At 35.9% G+C, this 24,919-nt stretch overlaps 3 protein-coding genes across 8 annotated transcripts; all 3 read right to left on the bottom strand.

The window, feature by feature from the left end:
- Nucleotides 1-114: 114 nt before the first annotated feature.
- Nucleotides 115-7,645, bottom strand: LOC100748852 (protein mesh). Of its 3 annotated transcripts, XM_003491245.4 has the most exons (16): nucleotides 7,168-7,644; nucleotides 6,341-6,582; nucleotides 6,069-6,256; nucleotides 5,678-5,993; nucleotides 5,258-5,426; nucleotides 4,922-5,182; nucleotides 4,547-4,737; nucleotides 4,317-4,462; nucleotides 3,956-4,237; nucleotides 3,270-3,739; nucleotides 2,915-3,189; nucleotides 2,554-2,828; nucleotides 2,309-2,463; nucleotides 2,042-2,224; nucleotides 419-569; nucleotides 115-347 (listed from the first exon to the last, which is right to left on the bottom strand). In XM_003491245.4, exons 1-16 carry the CDS (start codon nucleotides 7,574-7,576, stop codon nucleotides 257-259), a joined length of 3,804 nt encoding a protein of 1,267 aa, XP_003491293.1. In that variant the 5' UTR covers nucleotides 7,577-7,644; the 3' UTR covers nucleotides 115-256. The 3 variants fall into 3 exon arrangements, with proteins under 3 accessions (XP_003491293.1, XP_012243662.1, XP_033177840.1); XM_012388239.2 differs by lacking the exons at nucleotides 115-347; nucleotides 419-569 and adding an exon at nucleotides 1,153-1,816 and having other exon boundaries at nucleotides 7,168-7,645; XM_033321949.1 differs by lacking the exons at nucleotides 115-347; nucleotides 419-569 and adding an exon at nucleotides 1,153-1,816 and having other exon boundaries at nucleotides 7,240-7,645.
- Nucleotides 7,646-10,214: 2,569 nt separating this feature from the next.
- LOC100740992 (CCR4-NOT transcription complex subunit 7) lies at nucleotides 10,215-14,099 on the bottom strand. Of its 2 annotated transcripts, none has more exons than XM_012388253.3 (7): nucleotides 13,883-14,099; nucleotides 13,385-13,479; nucleotides 12,124-12,309; nucleotides 11,891-12,050; nucleotides 11,537-11,813; nucleotides 11,324-11,464; nucleotides 10,215-11,239 (listed from the first exon to the last, which is right to left on the bottom strand). In XM_012388253.3, the coding sequence occupies exons 2-7, from the start codon at nucleotides 13,398-13,400 to the stop codon at nucleotides 11,111-11,113; spliced, it is 909 nt and encodes a 302-aa protein (XP_012243676.1). In that variant the 5' UTR covers nucleotides 13,401-13,479; nucleotides 13,883-14,099; the 3' UTR covers nucleotides 10,215-11,110. The 2 variants fall into 2 exon arrangements, with proteins under 2 accessions (XP_012243676.1, XP_024224909.1); XM_024369141.1 differs by lacking the exon at nucleotides 13,883-14,099 and adding an exon at nucleotides 12,967-13,137 and having other exon boundaries at nucleotides 10,930-11,239.
- Nucleotides 14,100-15,627: 1,528 nt separating this feature from the next.
- Nucleotides 15,628-16,721, bottom strand: LOC100748734 (kunitz-type serine protease inhibitor Bt-KTI-like). Of its 3 annotated transcripts, none has more exons than XM_033321951.1 (3): nucleotides 16,548-16,721; nucleotides 16,133-16,290; nucleotides 15,628-15,975 (listed from the first exon to the last, which is right to left on the bottom strand). In XM_033321951.1, the coding sequence occupies exons 1-3, from the start codon at nucleotides 16,630-16,632 to the stop codon at nucleotides 15,841-15,843; spliced, it is 378 nt and encodes a 125-aa protein (XP_033177842.1). In that variant the 5' UTR covers nucleotides 16,633-16,721; the 3' UTR covers nucleotides 15,628-15,840. The 3 variants fall into 3 exon arrangements, with proteins under 3 accessions (XP_033177842.1, XP_033177843.1, XP_024224911.1); XM_033321952.1 differs by having other exon boundaries at nucleotides 15,692-15,971; nucleotides 16,128-16,290; XM_024369143.2 differs by lacking the exon at nucleotides 15,628-15,975 and having other exon boundaries at nucleotides 16,066-16,290.
- Between the last annotated feature and the right edge of the window lie 8,198 nt (nucleotides 16,722-24,919).

Genomic DNA, 24,919 nt, shown 5'->3' with positions numbered 1-24,919 from the left:
AAATGTAATCTGACAGAGAAAAAATGAATCTTTAGCTGCACTCTAAATTAAATGCTTTATGTCACGTTAGCTACTAACTAAACATAATCTGAACAATAACTATAAAAGTAATTGTACGGAAATTATATTATGTATTAGACATATTTTTCTAAAATAAATATAACTAAGTCTTGAAGTGAGTAAATGATAAGAATACAATGTGCAATGATATGAAACAAGTTATAAAAAAAAATTTGTATAAAAATACGTCCACTATTTAATTTATTTCTGTTGCTTTACTGGTGTGTGAAGTAGGTTCTTGTTCATCTTTGAGCTTGCGTAATCTTTGGAGCTCTGTACTTCTCGCTCTGTAGAAAAAATAAAAAGATTAATATTTGATTAAATTACCATTTGTAACTTACGATACCAATTGCAATACCTATGCAATGCTTCCTCCTGTTCTCTTTGTTCTTTCTGTGTCTTTAGAAGTCTGGATGCCACAAAAATAATCAGTACTATAACTGGTATTAGGCAAGCAAGTACTATACCAGCTGTGATACCTGCTTGACGAGAACTATATTCCTGTTGACCTGTGATTTTCAATACAATTTATAGCATTAATATAATTGACGATTACACAAATGAAAAACATAGTAATCGATATAATATATACACATATAAAAACAAATATAATTAAGAAAGGATAAAGGATAAAGGACGAGAATAATAAAAAAAATGAAAAAATAATAACAATATTTTTGGTGGAAATTTCCATTCCACTATGAAAATCAAGTAGGTATTAAAACGATTTATCAAAAGTGTAGTAAATGCATGTGGAATAGAAATTTCCTGAATATTTAAAGGTATAGAAAAGTTTATTGAATTGCATTTTTTTACATTAATTAGCAAATATTTTGTATAAAAACGTCACAATAAACTTCCATTATTCCAAACAATAATGCATTTTAATGCAATCAAATATTTATACTATACATTACATATTATAAAAGTATAAAGCTTATGTGCGGTATAACAACGTAATAATGTATCGTTTTGTAAATAAAGAACATTTCTATTCCACAGCAAAACCAGTATATATATATACACACATTAAGTCTTATTAATTCTGGGCGTAAAATTTAATTCATTTCCTATGACGAATGAATTTATTTCTTGTGCAAATGATATTCGAGTGTGTGTGATTTAATTCTGGATTATTTCGAAAATATGACTGCAAATAATTACCAGAGATGAGATAAAAATCGATAAATGTCTGTTATGGAAGAGATGTTCCCCAAAGAAAAAGAAACATATAAATAACGAACTTCTGAAATGTCAAGTATATTGCGTGAATATTATTTAAAAATCTATGAAAATCTAATATTATTGATATTTTAGACGTCACTTTCTTTACTGGGACTTCCAGTTTTTCTAGTAGAGTCTGTTGTACTTTTTTCCGATTCTGTCAGAGAAGTGGGTTCTTTTAGATCCCAATCTTTATCTTCAAAATCAATATCTGGTCTGTTAGGCAAAGGCTCGTGTGTACGATAAACTTTGTCATAAGAATGAGGCTTTTTAATCATACTCGAACTAGTGCTAGTGTCGCTAACGGGTGAAATAGGTCTATCGAATGATTTTAACCGAGACAACAGCGTTGAATCATTGTCAACACCAGAACCGCGTTCAGAATAACGCCACGATTTCAAGGAACTTTCCTGCGCTTGATTCTTTCGTACATAAAGAAAGGCGCCAGCAACACACGCTATTACAGGAATTAAAACGGCGCAAATAATGCCCATTGTTGTCCATGCTGTACGCTGAGCATACTCGATCTGACCTATATTTATGTAATACCAAAGAATTTTCTTTTATTTCTCTTGTAGTTGGGGTAGCCGTTTTGATAATGAATTATTATTTTCAATGTGCGAAATGTAGCCATGGAGATCAATAAGATTTTCGAAAGATAAGTATACATAAGTTATAGAAAAACAACAGGTGATTATTGTATGATACTTTGTCTTATTAGAAAACAAATATATAAAATTATAATTCAAATACTCACGTAGACACTCCGTATATCCGTACTCCGGCACGTTCCAACGACCTTCGGGGGTGCATACACGTCGTTGATCGCCAACCAATATAAAGTCCTGATTGCATTCAAAAGTTACCTTCGTACCTGGCACGAAGAAGAAGTTACTCTTGCGTCCGAAGCGTGGTGTCTCCAATACACCGCATGATACCACTGAAATAATAAAAAATAGAACGTGAAACAAATTATACAAATAGTTATTGACTTAAATATCCTCTAAATACTTTTGTAACTCACCTCGTTCATTTATATTGATATCCCTTATTTCAGTGTACGTATTGTAATAATTTTTCGTGAAATGAGCCATATCACGATTGAGCGACATTGCGTAGTCATATTGACATTGATATGATTGTCCACAAAGATCAGCAGCTCGTTGTATATCGTACGACCTGCAATGGAGGAAGATAAATATTTTCTTTATAAACAGTTCGATATTTCGTTATTCTGATGGATAAATAGACTATTAAAATAACAGTCACCTGTTCGAAGGTAGTATCTCTGCAGGCGTCTTACGCCACTCGGGCTCGAAGGTTCTATTGGAATAATAACTCGCAGTTCTGCCAAACTCTCTGGTGAACAATGGTCCTCCTTTATCGTCGTCTTCTTTATCTTCCAACATCCAATGAATCGCAAAGTCTTTATGTACAGCCTCAAAGTGGTTCAAATTGGACGCTGCTACTTGCTGTCCATCCGGATTTGTCAAGTCGTCCGCAATGTCAAAATTCCATTTTCCAAATAGACCACTGGTTTTATTCTAAGATGAAATAGATAAATTTAGATAAATTCTATATATTTGTCAGTATTTATTATATAAATCCATATTTATTTTCTAAATCGTACCAAGTACGTCCAGGGTAAGTAAACTCTGGCTGACATGTATCCTTCGTTTTCGATTACTTCCACACCTGCACCAGTATCAAACATGATGATCACTTCACTCTGATTTAAAATGTACGTGGGTGTATAAACAACAACGCCGGTAAAGTGTTGAAATTTTATGGATGGCCTATCGAAGTATACTCGACGATTATTGGCGAAGACATCGAGGCGATATCTCCATTGCGAGTGTTTTGGCCTTAATCGAACTTCTATGGTTGCTGAATTATTTCCTCTTGCTGTATAGAAAAATATTAAATTAATTCCAATAGGAATTATCAAATTTTTATAGCTTTACTAGTTTTTGTAAATTAATTACCTGCTACAGATGTCAATTGCGTAGCCCTAACTTCACCATACACGTTATTCGGCAACTGCTCGAATCTACCTTGCACGTCAAGCTTATCTTTCAGATTATTCACACGTACTAAAACGAACTCTCCCTTTCCATTAAAGGTATATTCCAAGCCATCGAATGTTGCAATATGAGGATCACCAAACACCGTCGCGATAGCTGGAGACTGATAAGCGATACAATCTTGACTTGGTCGTCTTTCAAATCTGAACGTTTCACAACCGACTGCGTGTTCTTCTTGCCACATACAACACATGTAAAATGGTATTATGTCGTGGTACCAATGAGAAAGAGTTGGTACTTTGTTCGCCTCGTCCCATGGATAGTATCCTAAGTTGTGGGACCTATGTGGTCTCGAACCCCATTGCTGATCGTAAGTCAACATTAGATAGCCATTTTTATCGTAGCAACATTGCTGCTCAGAACCGTCCATGCTAAAATTAAGAAGTAAAGTATGATATAAAAGAAAAATCGGCAATGTTGAGCTATATTAAAGAAGAACTGGGAATAGTGGAAAGCATGAGAAAAATGTTTCTTCCGATTGTATCATTACTTCGTTCCAATAACAATTTCAAGCAAACATACATTAAAAATTAAAATACCTTTTGCCTATAAAATTCTGCTTCTATACTAACAGAAATCTTACTTACTTTGGCGCCCCTGTTCTCACACAATGATGCGCATGCAGATTATACATGCAATCCAAATTCGAATCTTTATCGCAATCGTAATCCGGAAGGAAACGACCTTTGTCATTTAACGCGTGTTTTAAAGTACACGGACACAGGGATATTTCCGCCGCAAAATTTTTCAAATATCTGTCGTTCATAATCCACTTGTCGCAAAGTCGTTGAGGCCATTTTGATCCATACCCTCTTTCCCATTGTGGAGCGAAGTACCAAGCTAATGGAATTGGTCTACTCCATAGGCTCCTATACAAACGTTTTTTGTAATTCGACTATCCAAATAATATCTAAAAGTATTTTTTTTTTTTACATATAATTTACATACGGCGTGATGTTAAGGCCAGTTTGTTGCTGCGGATCTGTTAAATTGAGCTGGATAAAACCGAAAGTCATGTCTTGCTGATAAGGATTGCTTAAGTCACGGTATGCTGCTGGTCTTATAATATAGCTACCCAAATTCGTATATGCTGTCTACAATTTTTCAATTATAATATTTTTTTTAATTGATAATAAAATTAAATATTATGTCACGGGCAAATGATTTCTCGAACCAACCTCCAAATTAGTGATGTATTCAAATTCGGGAGTAGTTTTCGTCTCACGATATCCCCACAAAGATATTTGTATTCCCGCGTTCAAATTGCTGGTTAAATTGTATCGATCCCAAGTAATTTTTATTTCAGCTGGATATGCTTGGTGAACGCTATTGGACACAAAGATTTTCTCGGTCGCTGTAGCTGGGGTTTCTGATAAGAATTATTATAATTAATATATATCTTTTGAAGATCATAATTCTTTATTCATCTTTATTTCGAATTAAATAGCTACTCTTTTAAATTATTATAAAGAACCGTAAAAACTACGACAATGATATTTCTTAGTTATATTCCTAATTATATTAACAAGTCACTGCGTATGTTATCAGCTTACCAATGAAATATTTTCCCTTCCAATTGTATGTTTTACTGTCACCAATGCTAATCGCGAATCGAATATATCCTTGTGCCTTCACGAATGGTTGAACACATATCGCTCGGTTTTTGTCCACTACAGTACCTATCACCCACTCACTTTCGAACATACATCGAATTTTCTCAGTCTCGTTGAAACACGGACCAGTAATATTCACGATGGTACCGCCTAACATGTTTCCGCTTTCGGGTGCAAACACAAGAGGCAAATTTGCTCCAGCTGGAAAACGTATTATTATATACGACATTATCATTAATTATTAATGATTCCTCGCTACGCGTTGTTCAATCTTACAAATATCTTTATTGCAAACTGCAGGCATTATGTTTTCATCTATCCTAAACATATGACGTCCTGGAAAACCGTTCGCCCATCCTCTTCCGGTTAAATCGCGAATCGTCGACATTTGAGAGAAGGGCTTGTATTCGTAGCTTCGTGTGCCATTTCCAGCGTTAAAACCGACCTAAGCAGAGATAACACTGGTTAATTAATTTCGATCGATTAATTATAAAATTAAATAGGCAACGTTATATAAAGGAAACTAGGAAACTTCCCGAGTTCCATTTCATCACTGAAATATATCGCCGACAATAAATTTATCATTACACGATAAACAATTGTGTTCCTAAATAAATCATAAAATTCTTATATTAAAAGCGTATATGTATTTGATGCAGTCGTAACGAGCAAAATATAAAAGTTGAATGAACTTACAAATGCTGGGACTCCACCTTCTCCATACATTGTATCACCACCAGCTTCCGTGTGACTGCTCCATTGAATATTCAGGTAATTAAATATGACGTAGGTGTTCACTTCATCTGTGGCCAGGACCATTTGAAACGTGTTCGTGTTGTAAAGGGAGTTATCGATACCACCGGTGAAGGACATATTTTTCCACGTTACTATGACTGCGTGTTTAGGGTCGAAGGCATCTGTACCAATAATTCCTTCGCGGATATCCCATTTGAGGCGTTCACGCATTTCGACGCCAAATTGATCTGTTCTCCTTTGTAAATCTCGTTCCAGTCTACAATTCGTTTTCGTGATAAATTCCAATATCATCTAAAATGTTATTTAATAATTTTAGTAATTTTTAACTTGCCTAAAGTATACACCGGGTCTCCTCTGATCTATGTCGGTTGGTCTTATTTCTCCTATGCGACATTTACTGAAAAATATCCCTATAAAACTAGGATCGTTCTTCCTTGGCCAATCTTTGATCGGGAATACGAGAGGATATGTATAATGTATCGGAGGATCGCTAAATTCTAGGAAGCCATTCATTGATACCTGTAATTTTTTAAACGGACAATATTTTTAGATTAGATTATCTAATAATCACTAATGATAAGAGGATAACAAATAGTAACATACTCTGGTGTAATTGAATCTGAAGCCAAAGAATGGTAATTGAAAATTGAAATTCTTGTGTACTTGTGGCGTCGAAGCTTGGATTTCCCTTTGATAATCGCCTTCGTCATCGCTACCACCTTTGTCGAAGTACCAATACATGAATTCTGATCGAATTTCTTTCAGTCTCGTCTCTGTTAAGACATAATTTGGAACTGAATCATCTGGACGAGGCGCGTATCTGTCTGCTTCCGGTAAATCAGAATCTATAAGGATACACGAATTGCAAGATTTTAGTATCGATATTTGATATCACGTGCGATAATTTCAAGCATTTGGATTTTTTAGTAGCTCGATTAATAACTCTATAAGAAAATGAAAATACTGCTACCAGTTTTAGCAGATTTTCTGTTAACATCGTTGTTACGTATCCACAAACAACGTCAGCGAGCGAAATATGTTTACAGGGGCGATAACACGATCATTTAGATTAGACCAAATGTAAAAGTAAAAACAAACGAAATAATTTTAGTCTAGATATGAGGAATATATCTACGTGGAAGGAAGATTGAAAAACGAGTTACAAAAGATACAATCCAATGATTCATTCGATTCATACTAGAGTGAGTAACTGATAAAACAGATAAGATGTGATTCGTTAGTTGGACTATATATAACAAAATAATACATTCACCAATTAAAAAGAATGTATTTGACTTACGTACAACGTTTTTTCGCTAAATAAATTTCCTAGAATTTAAAAGACGTTCTGTCTTGTTTTATTTTTTCACATTCTTTACAGAAATAAAAAAAGAAATAGTGGTCACGCCCTTTGATATCGAAATACTTACCGTACCTCACATACTTCTCATTCTTTTTTCCGATCATTTTCTTAGAGAAACCAGACGAAGACATGATTTTACCCTCAGGTATATTTTTTTCGTCGAGGTTGTCATTGGTACTGGCTGGGACATCTTCCGCTCCTGTCTCCGTTCCTTCCTTGTGATCATCTTCATCTTTAATCAAGTCCACTACCTCGGAAAAATCTTGCGTTTCTATCGGAGATATTTGTCCGGTATTCTTGTTAATTTCTGGGTACATCGATTCCTTATTATCCAGTCTATCCAGTCCAAATACACTTTCGAACGTTTCATTTTCAACTTGTGCTGATATGTGACTGGTCAGTAGAACAAGAAGGCACCAGAAAACGATCAACTTTGGGAAAGCAAAAACACGACCGAGATACGATTCATTCCGCATTTTCAATATCCAGAAGTAAATTGTACCGATTTGTCTGATTTAGTAAAAGAGACTGAGCTTGGTTTCAGGTAACGAGTAGTGATAGCGGTACTGATATCAGTAATATTGTGATAAAGCTCGTTTATCTTCTTACTACGGATGGATAAAGTAACGTTGAAACTTGAACGAATAAAACGAACGAAGAACTAGTGACCCATTTTCGAAAGGATACAAAACGCCCTTTAAACGAGATAAAATTGTGTCTGCATTTACTCTCGATTTCGACAAGCAGAATTTGGGAAAAATGCCGGATTTTAAAATGAGAGACTCGGATGCACGAGCAATATAAATAATGACAATAAAAATAATTACAATAATTACACCAAGTTTGAACATAATCCGTTTCAGGTACGGTTATCGTCCATCCGGATTTTCCCCAACTTGTCCTAGACTTTTCTTTAGGATGACCGGTGTTTCTGTAGTGATCTGAGTTTCTTAATGTTTGTTTGATGTCCAAACCGTCGCCTTCACTGATCATCCGTATTATCATGCTATGTGTGCGATGCGCGCGATGACCTGGCTTGTGTCAGACGCACCCAACTAATACAGTGGAATCTCTGATGTCGAACATAATTACGAACTGTTCGGAAATCGATTTGTTCGAAAACTGAAATCATTTTCCTATAAAAATTGACATAGAATGGATTAATCCGGTCCTGATGCTTTTATAACAGCATTTAATGCATAAAATCGTGTATAAAAAAAATAAAAAAACATAAAATCTTACATAAAAGGAATATATAAACTCAAAAAATATCTAACTTTATTAAGGAGAGTTTCCTTTCATTGAATCATAGGGTCCTATACGTGAATTGTCTTGGATCTGAGATATGTACGAACGCCATCCTCATGTTTGAATATGATCTTTTTTCACCTCTATCGTGGTTCTAACAACTTTCCTTTTCGATTTGCTGCTGTCCTTCTTCGATTTCATAATGATTTATTTAATCATTAGCTAAGCTAACTTTTTCTTGACATTTTTGTTCGAACATTGAACTATTCGAACTTCGAAGGTGTATTGTATCCATTTGTACAATAGAGCAAAGCGGTAGCATTGCGGTGGAATCTTAATTGTTCGACAAACAAAGAATATATGACTCACTCGTTTTCGTCTGCCGAAAACTGTATCGAATAACATGATAATGCTTGTGGTTTGAGGTTGCATGTGGTCAGCCGCTGGTGCGCGGGATAAGGATTACATCCACATTAGCACAGCTAATAAACGCTACAACGACTAAATCAAAGACTAATAATAACGCTTAATAATATGCTTAATGATATTGAGAGTGTAAGATGTAAAAAAAAGTGAGTGAGACGAAAGACTGCTTATGCTTTGGTGTCTATGGTAGAAATATGGCTATAGTCTTATCCGCTTGTGGCTACTCGATATCTGACGTCATCACTACGTGACGATTAATCGAGGGATGATTGAGAAATCATCCGTAGTAAAGGCCATGTTGTAACCATAAACGCCGAGGTTACTGACACTACGTTGATTCTAGTTCGTACCACCGGCGATCCGTCTGGAGTAGCACTCGAGGAGTCATTTTTCGCGTAACATGACCAACAAGATTTTCGGAAATTTGGATGTAACTTCAATGTCAGCTCTTCTGAATTTCCGATACTCAATGCATAACGAAAGTCGGTCACCTAGAAGAATGTCCTCGGATCCAAGCTAAGACCACTTCCGAGTCAAATCAAGCATAGTCGGGTTAAAAGGACAGAGCTAGTTTTGATTTGACGACGAATAAATTAACTCAGACTCCTGGAAGTGACTTTCGCAGAATTTGCCTTCGTCTGAGGCAGGGCTCCTGTAACTGACTTCTTCCATCTCCTGAAATTTCTGTAACTGGTCCAAAAGACGCTCGTTGGTAAGACAATGTAACATAGGAACTTGCTGACATGGATTCCCAACAGGACCCATAGGGCCCGCTAAAACCCAATCAAATATGGTAGACCGAGTTGGGGACTATCTATGATTACCCTTCGGACTGCGCTGCCAATAACCATTCCGTTTCTGCCTCTCGAATCGCATCCACTTACTCGGATTTATCGAACTCCTGGTCAGTTAAATGAAGCTCTCAGACATGAGATCATCGGGTATATTTTATTGGAATTAACTCGGCATAATTAAAACTGTCAGAGGAAAGAAGCTCTCTCGTGTCTTCAAGGATCCTACATTCGTTTCACCGATCTTCGGTGGGGATCTTCTTAACTGGCCAAGTTTTAATGTTTTAATGGACTCTTCGAGTCTCTGATGCACTCGGATTCGGAAATTTCGAAGGCCTTAAATTTACAACATTTAAAGACGTAGCTGAGTCGTGAAGCCGCGAAACTTCTAGAAAATGTTCCAATTTCGGATGCTGTTCACGACGACGTATGATTGGATCTAGTGAATATGTATGAAAATTCACATCTACTTTTATTCAGTTATATTCGGCGTGTGGTGAAGTACCGTCTCTCGTCCCCAACGACCAAGTCTTCCGCAGTTCAACTGAAGCGGATTTCACAGTTTTTTTATTATATTATTTGCCAAGTAACTCAGAATGTTCTTTTTTTCTTCTTTTGGTTGTGTAGTTGATATTAAAAATCACAAAGCTTTTATTTAAGATGTTTATTGTATTTTCGGAACGATGTGTTATTTACAAAAGAAATGTATTTTACGATATTCATTTTTGAAGTGTGGCAAAAGATCTTCCTAGTCACGTTACTAATTCGTTTCACAATAAAAAGTATGTGTAAGAGAAATACTACCTGAAAAATAATGTAAAAAAATGAAGAGGAAATTACTTGCTGATTGTATCTACAAAATAGGATAACAGAATTATAGAATATGTTTCTCAAATACTACGCAACAATATTTTATTCTGTTGATCTAAAATTGCACAAAGCGTAATTTTGATGAATATTTATTAAAACGCTAATTATAAGGAATTATCAGGCATAAAAAGTAGTGATCTATAAATGCATTGCATGATAAATGTACATATGAACACTGATAAATGTACTTAAACAATGCAATCTTGCATTTGTTTTTCTTAATTTTTTCGTTTTTTTTTTTTTTTGCATTATTCTTAGCCAACCTTCCATATCCCAATAGAGATTTTGCAAAACACTTAAAAGTAGATTTGTTTCCTTTTTTTTCTTTTGTACTGCAATTGTATCTTGTATACCAATATTGTCACAAATGCTTGTAAGGAAACTATATTACATATTTTATGTTGCACAGTATTGTAAATGTTCTCGATTAATAGCGTGTATCACAGAAGAAACCTATGAAAGTCTCAAATTGAAGGATACAAAAAATGCACAAATATGAAAAAATGTTCCTATAGTTTCATTTTCAAGTAGTAATATTTTTTAATCTACAGCAGTGATTTGAATGTAATATTGTGGATATGAACTATACGCTTGACCATTAAGTGAAACATTATTTATAACATTTTATTTGTAATGAAATAATCTGTTGCGACTGAGATGTGGTAGTTTTTAACATTACGAAGACGAAGAATTATCTCCATTACTGTCTAGGTATCCTCCTGAACCGTTTACGACAAATGATGTTCCCAAACCATATAAATGGCCACAATATTTCGCATCATCAATATTATCTTCAAAAAACATCTAAAACAACATATATATAATTATAAAAATAAGACAATATACGATTTGTTGGTTAATATAGTTTTATTCGAAATATTTGTTTACCTCTCGCATTTTAAAGAAAACCATTCCCGTAAGTAACGAATCAGAACCAGCCTGATGTTGGGGACCAACTCTTTGAATTTCCAATTGCTCTGCTACCTCTTGTAGACCTCCTTTCAAATTTTTGCAAGATTTCATTAAATACTGTGAACAAAATGTCACATATTAGAGGTGGAAATAGTTTTTATTATAACAGATGTCATACAGAGAACATACTTTTACATCATATATTGTTGGAAAATATATCCTAAGAAGTTCGAAGAATTCACTTTCTTCTTGGGGTAAATTTTGATCTGTAAGAAGTTTCAATAGATAGCCAAAATCGTAACCAGAATGAAAGGATAGCCATTTTATGTCGTCAACAAGAACAATTCCCGATGTCATCAATAATTCGGCAAAATCTAACGGATCAATACCCTCTTCTTCGTGTTTTTTGAACTGTATACCACTGTTTTGTAGCATATCTATACTATCTTGCGCATACATATCCTCTCTAAAAAATTGTTCAACGTTAGTATTATTATATTTGATGTCTTTATATTGTTCTATATTGAATTATGTATAACTTACTGTAAATTGAATTTGAAATTAAATTGCCATGTGGTATAACTACCACCAGGTGTATTTCCCGATTCGTCGAGAAATGTCAGACCAAGTTGGATTATCCGCAAGAGATCTACGTTACATCGTAATAACTGATATTGATAATCGGCGCTAGTCCTGAATTCTCCTATAATAAAGTATCATATTTTACTTTACAAATAATTATTGTACAACTAAATTATAATTTTATTATATTATACCAATGGGTCTAGCAACTACTCCTGGAAATTCAGTATCCATTGCAATATATTGATACTGCTGCACGACTTGCCGAATTGTTCGAAATTCTTCTTCGAGATTATGTCCCCAAACATCTCGGATCCCGCATTCTTCATTACTGGGCATAGTCGCCCCACCCTTCTGTTGCCCTATGGGGTTATTTCCTCCTGTGAAAATGTGTAAAGATATAAGTATTATTTCATATGAAACAAAAAGAAAAGAACTGACAATGACTATTATCAGTATTCATTGGTCCGATACTAATAATAAACCGATACATTATATGTGTAACTTTTCATGTAGTGTTTCCCTTTTACTATTTGAATAGTTAGCGTTAGGTAAATTATATTTTATAGTGTAATTAATTGTATCATTACAGATAGCAGGAAAAACCATTTTTGGTTGGTACTGTTTGAATATCCATATCCACTCTTTTCAACTGCCTTGAGTAAGCATTAGTTCTTGAATAACACAAAAATGATTTGATAGTATTACATATAGGTACAGACCAACCATAAATGAAGATCGTAAACTGTGTAATATATAGTCATATCTTAATATAAAAATTGAATTCTATTGTTATATCTTAATCAATGGTCATATACCTTGTGTTATATTGACATATAAACTTGTTACATAAAGATTATTTAAACATGTTTCTGTACCAAATTATATGAAATTATAACAGATACTATGCAGTAGTTTGTAGCATTTTTTTATAAATTAAAAATTTTATTATTTATCTTACAGAGCCTATATAATGGCTCTATAACTGCACCTTCTAGGATTTGTGCATTCTTCTGAAATTCTCTGAAAGCGCACACCTTTTCTTGCAGCAACAGCGATTGAATATTTCTTGGGAACTTCATTGCATGTTATAATCTATTCTACTACTTTTAAAGAGGACTTCTATTATGTAGTTCTTCTGGAAGTATGTTTCACGTAATATCATCCACACAAATCCAAAGTACTTTATTTATTTTGCTTCACAGTTCCTGCAATACGTATGTGCCACATTGATTATATAAAGGTCAGATATTGGTGTTACACCTTTGGTATTCATTATACAATCAATTATCATTTAATTTCAACAAATATATGTCAAGTCCAACACTTCTCAAGGCTTACTTTGATAAATTTTACTATAATAAAGCTGAGGAGTTAATATCAAAATTATTTGCAGAACAATACCTTTGTAAAAGAGATAAATAATTATATATTTACAAGCTGTTTAATACGTACCGGTAGCTGAGGGCATAAGGTTAAATATTCTTGTCGTCACCGGGGTTATTTTTATGTTTAATTCCCACTGTCACAGCTTTACCCTCTTCATATCACTGTAAATATACATATAAGTATTATTACTTGTTAAATCAGTTTCACTACATGATATGCAAATTTAATATCAGAGATGTTGTTTATGTATATTACAAACATGGAAAATTAAAGAACAATAAATAAATTTGAATTCTGTGGAGAATAAATAACATTTCTGTTTACAGGTTAGAAATCCGCGTAAACAAGTATTATTGTCTTATAATGATTGTATGCTAAAAAGAAATTCAGAAATGTGATATTAATGCAAAACATGATATTAAAATGATATTAAACAATAAGAAATTTTCTTAGCACACGTTACTTTCTAAATAAATCTATAGGTGAAAACATAGGTTATGTATTTCAGATAAACAAAAGCGATTTGTTCACACGAATGTGAAAGAAATAAATGTTACAATATACCTCTTGGTATGGTCGTTTTTCCACACGATGTTTTCTTACGTACTAAGCGAAATAAAGCTTTATAAAACACTTATCGCGCTTTTAAATCTTCTGTCACACTACAAACAGGTTAAACGAGTGTCCAAACTTAAAGCAATTCCCTCTATACATATACATACTAACACTGTCTGAAGTTAGGGCGCCAAAATCGCTACAGCGGGCATTTTTGTTCGTGGCGTTGTTAACATGCTAACCTAACAATAAAACCATAAATGAGATATAGGCAATTGCTAGGATTTATATTTTACTATTTAAAGCAGTATGTATAGAAATTATATTCATTTGAACTAGCAAAACTGATTGAGTCAATAGAAATAAAAATTTGCTACATTCTTATACAAACATCACATGTATTATGTACCACAAACAAAGCATAAAATAGATGTGACACTCAATGCATTTTTAATACCACACCATTAACTAAATACAACATAGTTATGACATTTAACATACATTTTTTGTGTTCCATGTTTTGGTGATCATCTGACCTCCTTATCATCATTGTGTCACATGCGACGTTATCGATTCAGTATAGTAGTGACATTAACTAAAAGCAGAGTAGACGTGACATTAAATAGCTCTTTGTGTCTCAGGTTCTGAAATACCGACCTAGAAAAAAATCTCAGTGTTTCTTACGCCCTCTGCAATTTGCTACAGCGAATATAGAAAATATTATAGACGACTTGTTTGTAATTATATCAACTCGGTTCATTTCATTCACTTATTTTCTACAACGTTCAGGCTTTATCTCTTTGCGCGAGCAGCGCACTCAATTACCTACTATGGGTTAACAATAAACATTGTTTATGTGTGTATTTATGGAGGCAAAGGATTAAAGAAAATATTAATCTCCTAAACTTGAAAATTTTGTGGGACAGTTTCCGATATACTGTTATGGATTTTAAAGATATAATGTTTAATCTACGATTTTACTTACAAAACATCGCGCAGGATGGTTTATGTCTTCAAATGTCATAATCTTCTTCTCTACGACATGTACGATATAAGCTACTATCTATGCATCGTTCGATTTAAGGATCCCTGTGTACCCCGTTGCTTAGGCTGATCTACTTTCGCTTGTGTAAGGAGGTTTGCTTGCGCACAGGGATATTTCGGCTAATTTTTAATTGTCAATAACTAAAAAGCAAAGCCAAAAGTGCAATTTTTTAATTTTTTATTTTCATCTTATCTTAGTTTAAAGAATTATCCGTTAAATTTATTTACACCTGCAGCCAAACATCCTGTATATACGAAAGATGAGTGTGAGAATGCGAAGATTTATTTTGTATGAACCATCACGTTAAATTTCGGTACAGATTAAAAGTTTGCGGTACTCCAGTATCCGCACCGGTACCTGTTGTTGCGATTTATGGTAAATAAACTGGATTAAGTCCAAAAGTATCGTTAGGTATAATTAATAACTGCCATATTATGTCAGATAAGGATAATCTTTCTTAAACAACGCAAATTTAAACAAATAAGCAGCAAATAATGATTAATTGATAGATAATGATGATCAGTGTATTATTTTTGAACAAATGAGCGGTAAATAAAATTGACCACAAGATGTTTCTGATATGAAGTTATTAAATACTTTTAATTTTATCTGTACGTGGTAGTATTTAAACGAGACAGGTGCATAGTTCTTATACTACTTTCTTTGCGAACAGACTAAGAATTTTAAGGTCTGACAATTCCACCTCTGATATAAACAAACAGGCTTTAATAGAACTGATATCAGAGATAGTGTCTTCAACTTTTACATAGAACTATGTATTTTCAATGTAACATGTGATTAGTGTGTGTAATCGAATGGGTAGAAGACATCGTAGTTTAGAGAGTAATCCATTGTACCAAATTGCGTCGAATGCATCTTCGATGTCAAGAAAGAATGCTGAACAATATTCCTTTTCTTCTGATCAGAGAATTTGTTGAATCGTACGATGATTTTCCTCAATGGTATCATATTTTTTTTGAAGGCGAAATTGATGGTTTGGTATTATGCCCTTGTTGTTGACAGTAGCAGAGATTCTTTCGTATATAACTTTTTCTACAAGGTTGTAAAATTGGAAAAAGGTTAAAATTTGTTAACCAGTGATAATTAATATTCAGTGGAAAAAGCCAAAACTAATTGTGCTTACTGCATGCGCGGCTCTCTCCTAATCCGTTTTTCAAATGCTATAGACTAAAAACAAACAGGACTTACTAAACTAAGCATGATCGCTCACATTCTTCCAGAGTTAAGAAATTGTTCGAGTTTCCTTCGCAACCTCCATGTATAAATTGTACGCATTGACCCATCTCTACATCGTATCCGAATCTCGGGAAATAACCTCTGCATGAGCCCGTCACCAATGGTAAAGTACAATCTGTTAATGATCGAAAAATCCTTGCTATTAAAAGCGAATATGACAATTATAAGACTAGCGTAGAGAATGTAATCTTTAAGTTTATACGAATTATTTTATAATATTGACAATACTCTATTTCACAGTAAGAAATTCGTTTCTAAAAAAATTCGAGAACCTGCTGAACTAGTCATTCATATCTAACAAATTTTCTAAACAAGAAATTTAAATACAAATTATGGTATATAAGTACGAAATATAACAATAAAGTTCCTTACGTGGTGGTACTTCGGCTGACACTTGATGCACCGTAAGAGCGCAGCAAAGGACGACCAAGAGTAATGTTATGAATTTATTATACATTGTCACTTGTTGATTAACCAGCGCAACTTCTAATGCCTGTTAATTCTGACGTAGAATATATATATACGTGCTGATAACATTTTTATCGCTATAGACCTTTTTATATAATATGTATTGATGACACATGCGGAAAAAGTGAAGCACTCGAAAGATTAAATATAGATTGTGGGAACTCATCTCTGCTAGTGATAAAGATAAGTACTTTTGGTAATTTAGAATTTCCGAGGCAGGATATGTAAATCTTTTTAAGCAGATCCTAATGAATAAACAGTTAGAAAAAGATTGACAATGCATGTATACAAGAATGATAAAAAGAAAGTACCTATGTGTATATATATATGTCTGTAATTGTCTTATTACGCAGTATGTGGAAGTTTGCTTCTTTGATTCACTTTAGCGTATAATAGCCCGTCAATATCGGAAATGTATAGTATTCATGTGTATGCATGACTGACATTTCCTGACTATTCGAACTAACAGTTTCTTTGCTACAATCGAATGTTGGAAAGTCCCGAATCGTGATCAAGAAACGGTCACAAGTGCGTGTCGTGTAATATCGTCCGGGTGTTATGTGTGTTCTATTTGTTGAACCGGAACCGTACGTGTCGCTGGTGGTACCAGCTTCCACTCATGTTTAAAATTATCCAATTTTTCTATTATCGTCATAACCATGATACGTGCGTGCCACGAGAATGCTTATTATTTGCCACACCTTAGCCGAAGAAAATACTTTAACGATCGCATACTGGCTACTATATCCGCTATTTGTTTATAACTCGTATAATAGGTCGTGCATCATCGCTTCACCGGCATTTTTAACCATTTACATGATATTACATTGTTTCATTATGTGACACGTTAATGATCCGACGATCATTTCCACGACTTTTCTTTAATGGCGACTTAATGTTCTGATGTATTAACAAGAAACGTTAGCCATGTTATTGGTTTCGTGGGAGCAATCGTGTTATTATTGCACTTGGACTTTGCACGTGTACTTTACGCCGAGAAGGAAAGCGTCAGATTGTGGTGTTGGGGAAATTTGTTTCTCGAGATATTAAGGGGAAAAAGTATTCAGCAATAAGAGATTAAACTCATTTGCATTATTTATATAGTTTTATTAATGTTATATTCTTTGATTTATCTATGTATGCAGTTACTTCTTATACAGTATAGTACGTTATGAAAAGAAGGGTAAAAAAAACTATCCGCAAATCTTCCCAATATGAAGTTTCCGGTAAAAGATACGCTGGCTAAGCTCTGATTAGAGATAGGTTGTGCCCTTGTTGTTTCACATTCGTCGTTCCGGGTCGCGATAATTTTACACACATTATGAAATGAATGCACGATCGAACAGAATGTTTTCGTGGCGTATAACGTCGCAACGATTCACTTTTAACGATCTTATCGAGCAACTGCACCACACCGCACCGGCTGCAACACATTCCACTCATTTCCCGGTATTTTATTGACACTCTGTTTACGCTTTTATCGCTTGCTTTCAGATTTTTCGCGAAAAGTGTAGAAACTGCGAAGAAAAACAAGATGCCGAATAAAGTCTTTCTAGAAAATCTTTATTTCTGAGAGGTTTGAAGTTTATGATCTGGATCTTAATTCGAGATTTGAAAGATACTGTTCGTCGTTCCCTTTCCAACTGATTGACGTTCTGTGGAATCTTGTATTTCTATACTTCAACTAAACATGTAATTAAACGATAAAAATATCAGAGTATTCTTTTTTCGAATACTTTTTCAGATTTGACCATTTTCTCAACACGTGTCCCTAAAATAGGCATAGTGCGAAAAATTCGGCAAAATATAATCTATTTTGGAACGGTGACGATGTAGCAAACTACCTCAAACAATCTATCTCCGTCAGGAACGGTGATTTACATACAACAAGGCACCGCAATGATTGCCTTCAGAATACATTAGCTCGCATGCTCTGGATACAGGGGAACAAGCAAACAAAGTACAACCGAACTCGGACCCTGTACTAGCCGAAGACATATCGAAGGAGTAACAATCGAATTCAAATCGTCGCGCGGCTCAATTGCGGTGTGCTTGAAAACAGCACAAGGCTTTCAGGATCAGTTTCTTGCACAATGTTTTACTAGAAACAACATCGCACACGCATGCTATACAGAGATAGATAAATTTCCTCTTTCAAGTTGTAACCGTTGATTTCTCTCCAATTTGTTGAAATTCAAATTTATTTTGCCTGACCGTGGAACATCGGAACTTTCATTAGCACATTATAGCATATACGAATAGAAATATCGTAAATCCACTTATTCACGACATTTTTCGTTTGTTTGTCTTTTTTTATTGACAATTTTATTGAATAATATCGTTGATCGTCCGAGTCTTCGTATCAAGATCTATCGTCCCACAAATCGGAACGTGTATCCACTTTTAAGCAGAAACCTCACTTGCAAATTTAAACCTACTTTATACTTGCTCATAAAGTCTTTGTTAATTTGAGTGCCATTCTTTATAACAATGTTAATCCAATTGTTTAACAAACTGAAATAAAAATTTTGTTCGGAACGGGTCAAGCAAATATCATCTATTTCCATGCAAATTTCTGGACGGTTAATTGAAAAACCGGGTACCCACGTATCGTAACGTAGTATCCACCATCTACCTTCTAAATATAATTCCATTCTACGTAACATTGCAACGCAACATGTAAGTACATAGAGATAGGTATGTACGCGTGACTAAGTTTCCGTGGCCGTAGATTAAGTCGCGAACGAGCTCGGCCTATCGCGGAGCCCCCTATTAGAATTACTTTCAAGCACCCATTGTGATCTGCTGGTTTCCATAGATCGCTGACACAAAAGAAATATAGCGTAGGACACGCCGATAGTGCCTTTGGCTATTGCCACACACGTGGCTGATAACCCGTACGATCTTTCCGGAGCAAAGACGCTGTAATTGCATGAGTTCCGCATTTTTCCACCGACATAGAGAGAGACCTGTCCTTCTCTATCTCCGTCCGTTCTTCTTCTCGAGCTTCGTGCTTCCATGCTCGCTGTCTATAACACGCTCTCCTCTCAAACACCCGTCCACCATTGCTTTTGCCTCTCGTACTACTTATCGGTACCAGCTTCAGGCGTCTGACCGAACCTAGAATCGACTTGCGGTTCATTCATTCTTCCAGTCTTTATTGTTCGTGTCAGAATGTCACGAATTTTCTGTGTGTCGTTGTCTTATGCTCAAGATATTAGTTGGATATTCCTCGTTGTTTCATCAATATTTCAAGCGTTCAGAAACTACGTATATTGGCCTATTTCGTATATCGAAAAGTAGAGAAGAGTAATGATGTCATAAATATTATTTTTTATTTTAATTTGCTTTAGTATTCGTTACTATTTATGCCATTCTCTTCCGATAAATGAACTTATGGAAATAAGACATTTGTCTTGAAGAGTTTCTCTTTGTAATTTGTAGCTTAAAATAGTAATCGTAAAGGGAAAAGTGACGAAGTAGATCTACCGGATGATTGAATTTACTTTTGTTCCAAACAAAGACTTTAAATATATCAACGATACAAAAACGGCGGACCAATGTCAAAAATCTTGCGCTAAAATTCACACAATATTCGAAAGCTTAGAACTGTTTGTCCGTTAACTTTTGATGGTTGATAAATTGCTGTAACAGCTGAGGAGACACTGAGGTCTGCGTCCTCCTGCAAGATTCACGAAGCGATATTAACGATAAAGCCGTTGGTGAAATTTACGAGTCACGAAAAGTATAAAACAGCGTGTCACTATAAAACCGGAGGCACTATTACCGATAAAACGACGACGTCAACCGATGGGGCCAGGCCGAATCGTGAGCGAATCGTGGGTAATCCAAGCAATTTTGTCGTCTAAACGGATACAAATAGAACAGCGATAATGCAGTGACACGGTTTTGTATCGGCTGTTCTGTATCTTCATGATTTAATGGACGTCGAAGTCGGCGGTGCACAGGTAACGGGTGTTTTACGGTAATATTATACAGAGCCATGCACTCCCATAGACGCAACGGCATTGTGCCCGAATCTGTGAAAATAGGCTTCCTGACTCTGCTCTGGAATCATTTTCGAACGTAAACAACGAACATTAAACTAATTATTCATTTTCGAATACAAATCTTCATCCGCTCTATGACTGTTGTTAATTTACTGTTCTCTGAAAGTAGTTAGAATTACTCTTAGTTATGGTCAGTTTTTGATTTGTGAATTTGAATCTCCTTTAGGACAGCAAAATAACTTCTTACTATGTTTCTTGCGAGAAAAGTAAAATAACAGAGAAGTGAAAAATTTGAAATTTTTATTTTACAAACAGCATCGTTATTCGAGTGACAATGAAAATATGTTAAATATCAAGATGTAATGAATGTCGCAAAATAATTCCACTCGAAATGAACCGAAATTGGTTCCCGACTGTTTTCTGTATAGAATCGTCGCGTGACTAAAGTTAAGCTAGTTTCACGAAATCTCACGAGTTTGTATTAGGTTCCTAGTTATCTTGGCGAATTGAGAAAGTATTCGCAACTATTGGCAATTTTCCTTATTAAACGTTACGTTCGTTGGCACGTAGAAAAGTTATTGGGACAGGACGAGGACAAAAAGAAGGCTGCTCAAAGTTCCCGGAAGGCGTTAAAAGCGGTAGCCTGTAATCCGAGTTTCGGGGATCGTTCAGAAGAGTAAAACGACACACGCGTGTACTCCGACGGAATTTCCATAATTAGTGGGTGGCAAAGGTACAACTATTAGCACGCGAAAGTTGGCAAGTTGCTAACTGATTTGCATCGAAACGTGGGCCACATCGTATCAACATGGGCTCGTTCTACTTTCGTTATTACTTCATCAGAGCGTGCTTTCCTTGGCTGCGTCGAATGGACGAGAAATTAATTCGTGTCGGGGGAACGCGTTTTCGAGAACCAATCGGGCAAGAGAAGTTCCACCGCCACTGCTGGAGGACACGCGTAATCGTCCGATTTATGGGACAATTTATGGAACCAGAGAAGGAGATCAAAAATAATGATCGATATATAAATTTGCCTCTTGTCGAATATATCCTTTATTGGAGCGCTATATCCATTTTCCGCAATTTATATGGACTAATTTAGTTCGGTTAACGATCCCAAAGCACGAGAAATCGTTCGAGATTGGGGACATATGGCCCACTCATCAGCCTCACGCTATTTTGTTCTCTTAATGGCGTTTGGATCATATATAAAATTCTTTATATTAATGAAACGCGTCCAATATTTTATCGCTAAAGTATCCATTTGTAGAATGCTTTATGTTTACGAAGTTAATATAACGAGATTGTCAATGTTATAAACCATAGATTTGGGAGAAAAATAAGCGAGTAGAGTTTTGTTTGTTATTTAAAAGTTATTCGGAAAATATAAGATACGTTTCAGGTTAGTGTACGAAATTGATTCGAATTAAACGACATAAATTTGCATAAGGAAGTGTTTAATTAAAATCGAGTATCTTATTACAATACCATGAACATCTTTTTGTATCTTTTCAATATCATATTCCAAACTTTGAAAAAGGCAATAAATTGGTAATTTTTTGGTAGATCATCGACAATTTGAAATGAAACCCGATTGCAAAGTTTGCATAGTTATCATTCGGTTGCACCAATTGCTGTTAAGCGTCTCTCATTTGACGGTCGACTAGTTACTGCGTTTATGGAATATGATTTACGGTAGGAACGCCCAAGGAAATTATAGCGTCTTGGGTTTCCATAATGCCGAGATTTGCCGCTCCTGGAGCCACCTAATCCAGCTGCATGCAAGAAGATCCTCTTATCTTGAGGACACGTTCCCTAGCCGAGTAAGACGATTATCTTCGAAACCTTGCGTGAAGAGACACCCGGCCTCCCGATGAAATTCAAAGAACCACGCGATGTTATTTGTACCTGCCGCTATTTTGCTCTGATGGAAATTTTTAATTACTTTTAAGTCAGGTATCTCGATGATCGCTGACACGATTGAGGAAGGAATGGTCACTCGAACAGGACGAATGAAAATCTAGGATTCAATTCTAGACACGTTCTAGTCAGAGTGTCGAACAAGATCGATTTACCAGCGGGAAATTATATTTTCCGACGCGGTCGGACCGGTATCGATCTGCGGATTTAATTGCACAGGGGCAAGGTATCTTACGGTTTACACCAGTAGGTTAGATCCTGATCCTCCATAATCTCTCTTCAAACTGGTAACCTGAGATGCTTCGGTATTACGAGAGAGGTTTCCTGGACATTGGAGAACCCTTTCAAATCTACGTTTGTTTACTTATACAAGTATCTTACGGACTATCATATCGATTTCAATGATCAACATGCCAAAAGCAAAACTATGCACACGAAATGAAAGATATAGTTCACTAACGAAAATAAAATATCGATGCTACTTTTCCCTACCATTGATCCTATCATTTTTTAAACTCTTTGATGCAGAACTTTTTCAAGCTGATCGTTTCATTTTCCATTGAAATTTTGCTGAAATTAGTCGTACAATTGGAAAATTAACAAGAATGTACTTATCAGGATCTTACCTGTGATTTTCAAATAATTCATGATTCTCTGAGTATCAACATGATGGCTAAACACAAACGCGTGCATCTATACGGGTCGGATTCATCCGACGACAGGGCCAAGACTTTGACCTCGAAACTTCACGAAGGGTGCTCCTATATCACAAGCCACGATGCGCATAAATGTTTACTGGTGTTTAGTCTTCAGAAACGTGTCATTTGATTTACAACATTCTCTCGCATTGATTCAGCAGCTGTAGCAGTAGCAACGATGTCAGCTGTAGGAACTGTGGAACAACAGCAGGCGTCTCCTCCTAGTTGCGCACAGAATTGTGCTGAGTTCGTGCTGGCAAGGCGACGTACGAGTGATTTGCATCGAACTCGCAACCCACGGGAGGAGCGAGAATAACGGGCCGGTTAGCCACTCGACGCCGTTTCGTGTCTGCCACTTGGTCACCGGTAATTAACAGGCTCTGTGAAGCACTGTATGAATCGAGTGGCGGCGGGCGACATGCTTCTGAGGCCGTGTCAAGATGCTCCCCGGCCGAGACGCGTCGGCTTTCCTTGTGCCCTCTGCTACCTGCCATCTCACCGACGATTAATTGCCACGGAAATGCTGTTGTTTCAACGGAACCAAGCCCCTCGACCTTCTTTGGGCATCTATATAGTACATAGTATATCAGTTTTTCTAGGTTTCTTTGGAATTTCTGACTCTACACGTTTGGGGAACTTTTTGGATCGAATTTTATGGTCATCCAGATTCACATCGTGGTCCTCGATGATCGTCTGTTAACTTTATGAGTCCGAGGAATGAGCGGGTGTTGATTGTTATTAAAAAATTGAACATTAAGATTGAACATTATTACAAGTAAGTAGATCTTTGTGCCATTCCAATATAATAATTGTTTGATTCTTACATCGGTACTGATTAAGTATGGAAATTAAGTATGGAACTTCGTAATACAACCAATCGAGAAAGATATTATCGAACTTATGAATCAAATGCTTAATATCAGGATTACTGATAGTATTTCGTTGTAGAACGAAGAAGTTTCGATAGTAGAACGTTTGCCGATGTACTCGTATATCGTCAAAGAACCTCTTGAACGTCTGTTCGCTTCTCTTTCATCAAGAACGCACAATGCGATCCATCGAGTCGTCGCGCCTTTAAACACTGTATCATTCCGCTGAATCAGGTTGAATAAGTGTGGAGAAGTTGCCGGCGGGCTGTTTACTCGACAAGCTTATAAATTGGCTCGACGGTCGAGAGAAGGCATGCATTTCCAATTTCAAAGAGTGTGTCTGATTGTATAGAGTCGACGTGTTTGCTAGAGAAGCTGAAACAGAAGGCGATTCTAGTTGCTAGAGAACAGAGTCGCCCGTGAAGAGGATTCCACCTGATACTCGGCTATCTTCTCGCGCCACCCAGTATTGTGTTCCTGCCGTGAAACCCATTTGCTTTCTGTTAGAGGGCCGTGTAACGGTGGAGGCGGAGAGGACGACGTAGCAACCTCGGCTACTATCACGAGGACGAGAAGAAGAGTGAGAGAAGAGCCGGCTTCGAGAGCGACGACGGTGTTCTATTTAATTAAGTTTGCATTGTATCGAAGTGCATGCTACAGGAAAAGATCGTTATCGAACTTTCGCGAGATATGACGTTCACTGGCCCACCACACTTATCAGAGCCGATCTGCTGGAGCAAATGAACGGTCGCGTTCGAACGCTCACTCCTAACGAGATC

Source organism: Bombus impatiens, unplaced genomic scaffold (assembly GCF_000188095.3).
Source record: "Bombus impatiens unplaced genomic scaffold, BIMP_2.2 scf_0543, whole genome shotgun sequence".
Taxonomy (NCBI): domain Eukaryota; kingdom Metazoa; phylum Arthropoda; class Insecta; order Hymenoptera; family Apidae; genus Bombus; species Bombus impatiens.
The sequence above is the reverse complement of the archived record's forward strand: the minus strand, read 5'-3'. Positions and strand labels throughout refer to the sequence as shown.

What these genes read in the sequence shown, in the direction of transcription:
- LOC100740992 (XM_012388253.3), bottom strand. An exon ending in AGTAGTTGCTAGACCCATTG is followed by an intron (nt 12,051 to 12,123) that starts GTATAATATAAT and finishes ACTTTATTATAG; the next exon opens with GAGAATTCAGGACTAGCGCC. An exon ending in TTTTCTTTAAAATGCGAGAG is followed by an intron (nt 11,240 to 11,323) that starts GTAAACAAATAT and finishes ATGTTGTTTTAG; the next exon opens with ATGTTTTTTGAAGATAATAT.
- LOC100748734 (XM_033321951.1), bottom strand. Translation starts at nt 16,632, where the DNA reads ATGTATAATAAATTCATAACATTACTCTTGGTCGTCCTTTGCTGCGCT. An exon ending in GTCAGCCGAAGTACCACCAC is followed by an intron (nt 16,291 to 16,547) that starts GTAAGGAACTTT and finishes GATCATTAACAG; the next exon opens with ATTGTACTTTACCATTGGTG. An exon ending in AATGTGAGCGATCATGCTTA is followed by an intron (nt 15,976 to 16,132) that starts GTTTAGTAAGTC and finishes TTTTACAACCTT; the next exon opens with GTAGAAAAAGTTATATACGA.
- LOC100748852 (XM_012388239.2), bottom strand. Translation starts at nt 7,576, where the DNA reads ATGCGGAATGAATCGTATCTCGGTCGTGTTTTTGCTTTCCCAAAGTTG. An exon ending in AAGGTGGAGTCCCAGCATTT is followed by an intron (nt 5,427 to 5,677) that starts GTAAGTTCATTC and finishes ATCTCTGCTTAG; the next exon opens with GTCGGTTTTAACGCTGGAAA. An exon ending in ACTTACCCTGGACGTACTTG is followed by an intron (nt 2,829 to 2,914) that starts GTACGATTTAGA and finishes ATTTCATCTTAG; the next exon opens with AATAAAACCAGTGGTCTATT.